The 10,709-nt window shown below is 34.2% G+C and overlaps 1 protein-coding gene across 1 annotated transcript in view; it reads right to left on the bottom strand.

The window, feature by feature from the left end:
* Window positions 1-2,082: 2,082 nt before the first annotated feature.
* The window catches only part of GAD1 (glutamate decarboxylase 1), a 35,317-nt gene continuing 26,690 nt past the window's right edge, over window positions 2,083-10,709 (bottom strand). Inside the window, exons 15-17 of the mRNA XM_069781397.1 lie at window positions 8,755-8,862; window positions 7,948-8,037; window positions 2,083-6,297 (exon numbers count right to left, since the gene is read on the bottom strand). Coding sequence (XP_069637498.1) covers window positions 6,124-6,297; window positions 7,948-8,037; window positions 8,755-8,862 — 372 coding nt within the window. The 3' untranslated portion in view covers window positions 2,083-6,123. The remainder of the gene's footprint in view (window positions 6,298-7,947; window positions 8,038-8,754; window positions 8,863-10,709) is intronic.

Genomic DNA, 10,709 nt, shown 5'->3' with positions numbered 1-10,709 from the left:
GTTGCAGTTCTTGAGGGAGTAGTACTCCTGATTCACGTATCATCACCCTAAGCATAACTGTCACAGTTTGCAAATTATAAAACACTAAAAGAAGAAATTCAGACAGATGTAATTATGTTGACCACAGCAAGCTGTACGTAACTGCTAACAGTATCATTGTGGTCTTAACGTTTTATTGAACAGTCTGTATGTAAGCTGAACATTCCTTAATAGTCACACAATACAATCACCTTTCATAATTTTTAGTGTTTTACGTTATGGTATTTGCATGCTACACTAATGGACTTGGTAAGCTTCTTTGCAGCATGTATTTTCCTCATGCCTAGTTTGCTGCATAAAATTCTTTAACTTAGAAAATTGTTCTTAAGAAAACTCATCCTACTTGAAGGATACTCATCCTACCCCCTAAAGCAATCAAAATCAAATTTGTTACATACTGTTAAAAATCAATGACAGTTCTATGGATAATGCATAAAGCAGTAATAAACTAGAATTTGTCTATATTATGAAAAACATAATTTTATACTTTTATGAATTTAAAATGTGCTCTTATTTTTCAATATATTTAGTATACAAAAAAAGAACTAAAAATATTTTAACAGCTGTAATAGAACAGCAGTTTACCCCAAAATATGGTCTAGAACCCAAAATTTTTAATCACCTTCTTCAAGTTATACATGATATGTATCAAGTATATATCATGTGCCAAGAGCTTTAATTCATACAATATTTACAAAGGGAAAGAGTTGTGTTTTGTAATTATTATGCTTCACTCAAGTCCAGTTAGGGAAAAAAAGTGTTTCCCTGAAGTTATGGCATTCTTATAAATTTTATATTTCAACTATTTTATGCTCAAACTCGGTTTCTGGTGTTATTTTAAAACGTCTATGATTCTATACGAAATACTTTGGATTTGTTTAATGTTACTGCAATATGCATAGCCCTTTTTAGAGAATATAAGAACTTCAGTATTTTTTCCTACCTCAGACTTAAGGTGTCATTCTGTTGTTTTATTAGGAAATGGTCTTTAATTTCTGAGAATGGGAAAGATTGATTCATGCAATCAGCAACAATTCTCCCGTCGACTTCTGTGGTGGCAGGATTAGGCTTCCCTTGTACATATTTGCAAAATTATTCTTACGAAACATACTTACTTTACTCACAAAATAAAGCTGCCAATATCTCATTTGTGTTTCAAGGAAACATTTTTACTGTAAAAGGCTGTGCATTATAATGCTTAATAAACAAGTGGCTGAACAAAGAAACCCAGTTCCAACTGACTCTGGTAAGAATACTCACAGATTTTCTGCTATGCAAACTTTAAATGCTTTTGCAGTCAGGCACCCAGTATCCTGTAGTTCTCATTCCACAGTGTATTGTCGTATGACCCTGAAGGCTCCTCTTGCCATCTCTGCATCATTTCTTGTCAGACAAGCACAGAAGTGCTGAAACATAACACTATTCAAAACACCTCTAGGCCTGGTCCTGTCCTGCATTTTTTTTACATACAGAAAAGTACTTTTTCAGTCAAGTAGATTTTTGATTACATAAAAATATCCTAGTTCTGATTGTGTGCAGATTTAAATGTGCTTAATAAACAAACACCGAGATCAACCAGTGGCATTGCAAAGTGTGCAAAGTTAAGCACGTATTCAAGCCTTCCTGGGAGTAAGACCTGTATTACAAGAAGTACGTTTTATAAATATATCCACAGATTAAATAGCAGGGCTTTTTTACCCATTCCAAGGTTCCTATTTACTTTCTTGGGTCCTCTGCATAAGCTGGATGAGGATTTCAGAAACCACACAAAACACCACGAAGAAAGATTTTTAGATTCTCTATTTTTTAGCATTTCTACACAGTACTAATGTCTCAACAACTCTATTCAAACTGATCAAGGTCTAGAGTTTGCGGTTCTTCCTCAGTCTGTGTTGGTACAAGCTCACATTCAATTCACAATTAAAACTAAAGAGTAGGCTTAGCATTTGCCTTACTGTTTTTAATGTGAGGGATAATGTTGTATGGCTTTTGTCTCATATTCTTAAGGAAACAAAGGAACTCACAAAAATGGTATGAGACAAATTAGACAGTTTTAAGATCAACTTTTATTGAAAAATTTAAACTGCATTGCATATCTTCTTTATAACTTCGACATTTCTTAAACCATAAAACAGAGATTCTCTTTAAAAAATCTCTTCATATTTGTCACCATTCAAAAAACAGATTGTAAACTAAGTCAATGATAATTTTAAAATCCTGGGTTATTCCCAAGGCCCATGGTTCCATCTGTCTGCCATGAATGGTATAATCTAACTATCTTCACTAAAAATTACCTTTAATAATACAATCAGAATTTTTCTCATTCAAAATCAACAGCTGCTGTTGATTTTTATCCAATGGTCAATCTTTTCCAAATAAATTACATCAGTTAATAAGCACTGCAGCTACATGTTCAGCTAAGATCTTGCCTATTGTTTATATGATCTGAATTCACCCACACAAAATTACAGTGATTGTCCGTGTGATTTTAAAGGCAAAATTGCTACCTTGGAGTATATTTTAAGCCTCAGAAAAACAAAGTTACTCACCTGGAATTGCAATGCTTTGAATTAGCCAACACTTCTGTATATCCATACTTCCTGATCTCTCACAGTTAATAGTGTATGGATTAAAAAGCAGGAAAATTCCAGGTAAGCTTTTGTCTGAGAAGCTGTAACATATTACTCAGATGAAAATTACCTACTGAGAAGAAAACACAGATGAGTTTTCTCACTGATGACCGTAACTGCTCTGTTAAAATTAGCTAACCAAGTCGGAAATTAATATGAGCCCTGTGCCTGTGGAAGCAGGTACATCTAATAGGGAAACACTCCAGAGTCTGATATTAGAACTAAAAGCTTTGCAAAAATCTAACTGTATCATCTGTGTCAAGACACAGCACTGCAGAAAGGCAAGATAAAATGCAGAGGGTAGGAAGATAAATCTAAACACAGAGAAAATACCTCTGTGTTACTGGTCTCACTTCTGAAACAGGCAGGAGAAGCTCCATTATTCCCACCTAGCTGCAAACTGTCAAGGGCAATAGGTAGAACCTCTGATGCTTTTGACCTCCCAAATACAAGATACTCTATTAAATGAGGAAGCAGAAATTTTAGTAAGCAAAACATTGTATATGTGCTGAAGAGGTCTAGATCTATTTCTGACTGTATCACAGGACTGTCCAAGTCTTGCTGTATGAATGCCAGTAAGCCACATTATGGTCTTTCCTATAGTTTCATGATCAGTTACATGAGGATGATTCTCTTTACCTAGTATGTATGCTCTGAGGAAATACAACATTTCAAATACAATAATTATCATTACAATATTGAGATGGTGATCTGGATACAAGGTCCACGAGGTTAAAATATTAAGGTTAGAGGATTAAGGGTAAGTTGGGAACCTTAGTAACAGTATTGCTGAAATATCTTGACTGGGGAGATGGAGAAAGTCAGAAATTCCCACCTAAGAACTGGTTGAAGAAATCACAAGGGCCATGGTGCTGCTTGTGTGGAAGACATAAAATCCCCTAGTGAAGCTAGGTCAGCAGTTATACATATTTGTATTGATTATACTAGTTCGTATTGTTTCTCATAAACGAGGAGGACTGAGGGAAATCTTTCAATCTTCTCTAGCTGCCCTTTGAATAAAGTAAAACTGTGACAGAGACCAGATTTCAGCCAGAAGCCTGTAAATTAAAATGTTCTACTACTTCAAAACAAACTTATTTCTGTACTCTAAAGCCAGCTGTCAATGAGAGGCCCTCTAGTTTTGATGAGTAGCTGCTATCTATAAAGAACGGCATTTAATATTATGGAAGTTGGTAATGAAGTCAATGTTCACACTGACTACTTCTGAATTGCAGGCCTCAGGTCATACAGCATGGATATTTACATCAAGAAATGTTAAGTACTGAAGACATGGTAAGATATCAGGGTTATAATTAAGGAGGACTGAGGTTTAAGATCAAGAAGGCAAGAGACCAACTACGGTGTCTTGAGAAAAATAACCTAATGAAAAAAATATTGTACTGATGAGATTACTGGGGGGTTTCATGGCATAAAAGTAACAAGTTAGATGATATTTTGAAAGTCATACTCAAATCTAGAAGACTGACAAATTTATAATAATTTTTAGATTCAACTCAAATAATTTCAATAGAAGGTTTTACAGAAGGTTATGGAAGAGTGATAAGCAATAGTCCTATGAAAAGCTGGAAAGGCTGTGCTATATGATACAGCATTTACCATGACAGCTGCTTCCTTCTCCCTGCTCTGACCCAGCCAAAGATGTGAGACAGCGTCCTCAGAAGACAACCAGTGGGACCTGCAGGATGGTAATCTCTCCTGGTGTAGCTGTCCTTCCACAGGACTGAAGGGGTTCAGAGAGGCTGCAAAAACTGCATAGCATGACCGCATTTCACTGAATGTTTCTAAAATAATTTAATTTTCTTATTGATTTGGGAAAAAAAAAAGAAAAGAAAAACCAATTAATTACTGACTTGCATAGAAGATAGCCATAGAATCATGTATAAAAAGATTTGAAATTAGCATATTCCTTTTATCACCATGACAGTAACTCAGTAGATTATTGAATCTTCATTTTGTTCCACTACTCTGCTTCCAGTATGGAGTTTTCCACTCGGTAGTATTGATTATCTAATGATTAAAACTGAACAAGCTGCAGATGACTCTGGTGTCTATACTTTGAAAAGTCTAGCCAGTTGAAATTGTTGTGACATGCCAGCTGTATTTAAAGATTCTGAGATTACTTTTGTTTTTATTTATTTTATAAGCTCCAAACACATATTGAATTCCATATCACTAAAAGAATGGTGCTGGTTAAAACTCCCACAGAATTTAGTTAAAATGGTCATAGAGATTAGTCCTGAAATACAACTCAAAAACAGGGGCCTTGGTTAGCAACCAATATGCACTAGAAAAGCATTCAGAACACTGAACAGACAGTCTGACATTACAATAAATAAAACTGAAAATTCTAATAGATTAAAGGGATCTCATCATTTGACAGTCTATACACAATGTTAGAATTCCTTATATTCAGTAAAATTATCTGTAAGTTATAATTTTAAGGGCACTAGGATTTAAATCAAAGTGTCAACTAATATTTTTGTATTTTTTTCTTTGGCTCACAAAGACACTAAAATACCATAAACATTATTTAGAACTTCAATAATATATAAATAGGATACATTACAAATGGAAGAAAATACAAGACAACTCTTCAGCATGGTAAATCTCTGCATATAAATAAGCAAATATTTCATATACCTACAATTCAACAGTTATCTTGCTGTAAAACTATTACATTTAAATCCTTTTACACAAAGTCATTTAACAATAATATACACAATCTACACAAATTAACCTCTAAAAATACAGCCATAATATACTTGTTACAATGACTCTGCTACTATTATCCCCTGATGTGACACTAAAGGGGAAATACAACTATTTTACTCAAAGGTGCTGTTAGAGATTGCTGTTTTGTACGTGAGAGAAGCACCAACAATAAGATTTAATACTGTTATACATTTTCTTTAGCTCCTAAGAATCTACATTTTAGAAATGTTTCTATATGTCTATTTTTATCTGGCAGAAAAATTTGTAGCACATTATCCACATCGTTAGTTGTTGAAGGAAAAGTTAATTCTCTTAAAGTGGAAAACATGCTGTGGCTTAGATCTAAGTTTATAACCACTTTTTATATATATATGTATGTATATATATATATAATTATATATATTTATTTATACTGTACATATATACTGTGCAGAGTTCTTAATTTGCTATTTTAGTACTTATTAATTTCCTGCTGACTACAATAAACAAGACCAATGTAAGAGTCAATAGTACTTCAACTTCAAGATAATACATTTTCCCTCAGTAATATGATCTACCAATACATATATGTTTCAGTAGCCTATAGTCGTTTTGTTTAAGAATGTCTTAGGAGATCAGAACTTAGAGAATTTCCTTAAAACATGTTCTACAGAACTGGGTTAAAAAAATAGCCAGTGCTGGAAAACAGTGACTTGGAGAAATAAATAATTCAACCACTGTACTACAGCTCCTGCCCCAATCTTTCTATTTCCTCAATGAGGAAGTCAATGTCAGACTTAGTTGCTGCTGGGTTTGAGATGACCATTCGGAAGAAGTTGACTTTATCGCCCTGAGGCTGATATCCAACCATGGTAGTACCTGACTCCATCATCAGTGCTTTGATTTTCGGTGCCACCTTTATCATTTTAAAAAAAAAAAAAAAAAAAAAAAAAGAGAGAGAAGAGTAATTAAAAAAATTTGTCCTTTCTTTGTCTGTCACAACATTTCTTAATTTGGAAAAAATAAATGGACAGATCAGAAAGGCACTAGTTTTTATAAAAAGATCTGTAAGAGAAAAAGCTTGAAAAACAAAGTATGTAGGACTGACTATTTAAAGGAAAATTGACAACACTATCTATCTTTTTGATTAATAGACTAAGAGCATCCTAGAGTATTCACTACATAATAATTCTATATATTAAATGTATTAAGTGTACATGTCATTTCTTTGTGCTGAAGACTTTGTCATGAAGAAATGTTTTCTTTTTATGAAAACCTACTCCAGAACCACCTTTCTGAGGGTAACGGATGTTTTCCGTGAGAGTATTATGTATTATCAAAGTCATTTTCTAGGCGTGGAGGTGGGGAGAACAACAACAATGGAAATTTTTCAACAAGATCTATGTCATAAACAGTATTTTCTGTTACCATAAGCCGTGGAAACCTTCCAGTAGTTTTGCAGTACTGTGCATTTACTGCAATCTCACTTCCTCACTTTAATTTACAAGGAATAATGTTCTGACAATCTTAATATTTGGTATTGACTGAGCCCAGTTTTTCCATCCAGACTATCTTTCTCCTGCTCTGCTCTCTGCCAGCCAAGGTCAGATGACTGGCTCTTCTACTGTTTTGCAGGATGCTTTATAATGTCCTCTAACATTTAACAGTGACAAGTCAAACACTTCATCCTTCTTTCCAGTCTTATCTATCTTCCTCTTTTCTCTCTTTTCTGGCAATTTCTTTATCTAACATGTCACTTGGTTGACCCAGGAATTTCTATTCTCTTCTGTTCTCTTTCCCCAGTGTGATGCAGACATAAAATCCGCTACAAAACCTCCCAAGTTTGCCCATTCCTCTCCCTTCCCAAAAAAAAAAAAAAAAAAAAAAAAGCAATTCATTTTGACAACTATAAAATCATTCTTTTGTCCCCTGAATCTATTTCATTCCAATTCTGTCTACCTACAAAACTAATGTATTTCACTTCCCTCAAGTCCTAAGTAACCCAATACTTTTCTCGGTGGTGCCTCTACGATGCCTTCTCTTCCCTCTATCATTTCTTCAAATAAATTTATCCCAAAGTCCTCCAAAGGGTATTCATTTTCACTGAAATGTGTTAATGCATGGCTAACCAAGCACATTTAAAATCAAAATAAAGACGTGACAAGGACTTACAGGTTTCCATTTCCTTTACCTGTCCCAGCATTTTCAAGTAATTACCTTTTCATTTCTCTTGCTGATATGCTGTCCTACTCAAACAGGACTGGGACATCTTTATGCCTAGCTACTTTTTAAAGATTCATAACACTTTTGGGAGCACAGAAGCGATACAAAACAAAGAATAACTGAGTATGTCCTGTATCTAGTTCTACAGGGGAAACACGACTTCAACCTCAGTATAAATAGGAGACAAAGGTGAACAAATATCAAGGTCATAACAAGCAATTGGAGAACTGATGTCCCAGAATTTGGAACATGTGTCAACACACAGATATGTTATTTTTAATAAACAGAATACTTTGTGTTGAAAGAGTAGACTATATTTTAGCATTTAACAAAAACCACATACCCTGTGTAACTTTTCTCTTCTCTCATCACAGTCTGGCATGCCCCTGAGACTTGGCGGAATATACCAAAAACATACATTTGTATGCTCTGGCTGCAAAAAGAACCAAACACATACATCAGTAAACAAAATAATACAGATCACTCACACACTAAAGGCTAATCAGTAGCATATTTTAACATAGACATGAAAGACAAAATATAGTATTAACTTTCCTAGTTCTGCATGTTAAACCAAAATAAACGGATTACAGTACTGCTGGTTGCACCTGCTGGTTTAGATTCTCTATACATTGTCCTATTTACAATGTTTTAGGGTGCTAATGAAGTGCAGATGCTTTTTCACCTACACGCAGTTTTACAAGGAACTGTTTTCCAGGATTGCAGCAAGCGCAGCCAAATTTTCCTTTTCGCAGTAAATGGAGATACAAAGTATATTTGTTATTTTATCAACCAAGAGCTTATGCAGTGGCACTAGCAACAGAACATACAGCAAAAATAGCAGATGCTCAGTTACGTATGTTATAAAGTGGAATCTCAGCATGAGTAGCTTGTATTAATGTTGTCTTCATGCCCTAAACTGAGAAGTCCTCTGCAGAAGAGAAAGAGGAGACAAATCAGACATTTATGGTACAAAACCACATGGGTATTGGCCAAAAAACTGCCCAGATGCCAATAGTCATGTAGTTCTCTAGAAAATAAGAGCAGTTTTGCATAGCTGGCTTGCAGAACTGTAAGAAGTATGAAGACTGTTTTCAAAATTCCATACAGATTTGGCTCCTACACACAGGTTACATGAAAGAAAACTTACCTCCCCTTCAAAAACCATCTCAAATTCTTCTCTGTTTTTGATTTTAGTGTAGAGATATTCTGCCAGCTCCAGGCATTTGTTGATCTGATTTTCAAATCCTACTGTACCCTGTTTTAAAAAGAAAGTATTAATTGTATGGTCATTTTTCCCTCCTCCAATGCCATCACCTTTTCAGATAGGCTTCACCCTTAAATGTTTTCAGTCAGAAAACATTTAGCAGTATTACTTCTTGTAATTTAAAAGTAAAGATAATCAACACTACAAAAGTGGCTAAATGTGGCGAACTGTAATCACTGTTTGGTTTTGGTCTCATTTTAAGAGAATTTATTATGAAAATAACAAGGGATTTTTATATTTTTAATAGATTATTTTCAGCTCCTTTTTTTTCAGTTTCCAAAAATATTATGAATATTACGTCTTGGCTTCCCAGCTATTGCTGAAAGACTAGGAACATGGAATGGAAACTCAGTTGGTAAGGGTGAGGGGTAAGGAGTTGGGAAGTAATTTATTTCCTCTGAACAGTTTGCTAGAAATTTGCATTTAAAAAAGTCAGCAAGTAAAAGCTTGCAGTGTTTGCTAAAAGTCATTTGCCCACCCACTGATCTTTTGTCATATCTGATTTGTTTTGAAAGATCATAATCCCAGAAAAAGTAGATCAATGTTGATAATAAATAAGAAAAACCAAAAAGTTGTACTTTAAGAAAAAAAACCCACACTTTGTACATGAATGAAGATGACAGACAAGTACACTCTTAAATTATTGCATATTTGGGGTAAGTTTTTTGTACTGAATAAAATGACTGAAGGTAAAGTCACAAGAATGCTTCTGGACCTAGGTGGTGTATTTCTACTGTGAGGACAAGAGTATGATCAGTCATGGTGGCTAATGCTGAAGGAAAAATGTCCATAGCTCGTAATATTTTGTTTTCTTAACATCTTTGTAATATAATCACACAATCTGCTAGAAACAGATTCTATCTAATATCTCAGAGAACTCGAGCCCAAGAAATCTGAATCTGTCTCAAGACCAAACAGAAATCCAAAGTAACGAGTGTCTAGAGAAATTTAAATTCCAGATATACAGATCAACTTAGCAATTTTAATCTATATTATTTTTAAAGAATCACATCCACAAAAATCCTACTTCTGAATTTTAAATATGACCCATATCCATCATGGTTTCCACTGTATTTTTCTTTATTGTGAAGTGCTCTACTTCTTTAGTGAGGTCAGTTTAACAGGTGAATATAACAGCAGAGGTAGAATCAGCATGCTAGTTTTAACAATATGTGTTCAGCTGGTATTTAGAAAAATGTTCAGTTCATGCTTTGATGGTGTCTGTAGTCAGCACTTGGTAATTAGAACCATAAACAACACGCTTCAAAGTTGCTAGCCACAGTCCGATTCTAATGTGTCATAAGCAGTTTCACGTTACTGGATTACAGCACCAAAATGATTTATTTTGGAGGAAGAACTGAAATGTACTTAGCCTAGTAATCAAATCTATGCTGATTACTAAAGTAATTGTTATAAGTATTTTGTGTTGAAGTGTTGCATTTCTTTTTCTGAAGTACTTTTAAAAATAAACAATGGCAATTCTACAATGTGTTTAACAGCAACTGTATATCTAAAGTTCCGTTACTTTCTTCCCTCAGTCTTCAATATTGAGGAAATATGCACAAAAACATTTTATCATCACAGGTTATTTACTATTGCTGTCTAGCTCTCACCCAAAGTGAAAACTGTTTTATGATTGTACATTTTGCTGTTAGAATTAATCTCAGTTTTATAAAAAAAGATTAGACTGTGAACAGGTTAACCAACTTAATTCCCATTTTGTCAGCAGAAGAACAAGAAGAATAGTCATATGATGTCTGCAGATAAAGAAATAAAAATGAAGTGTGTTTTCTTGACTACATGGACTCTCATCTTGTGAGCATGTAAGCCTGTACATA

Source organism: Haliaeetus albicilla, chromosome 4, assembly GCF_947461875.1.
Source record: "Haliaeetus albicilla chromosome 4, bHalAlb1.1, whole genome shotgun sequence".
In the NCBI taxonomy this organism is placed as follows: Eukaryota; Metazoa; Chordata; class Aves; order Accipitriformes; family Accipitridae; genus Haliaeetus; species Haliaeetus albicilla.
This window is presented reverse-complemented; position numbering and strand designations above follow the sequence as displayed.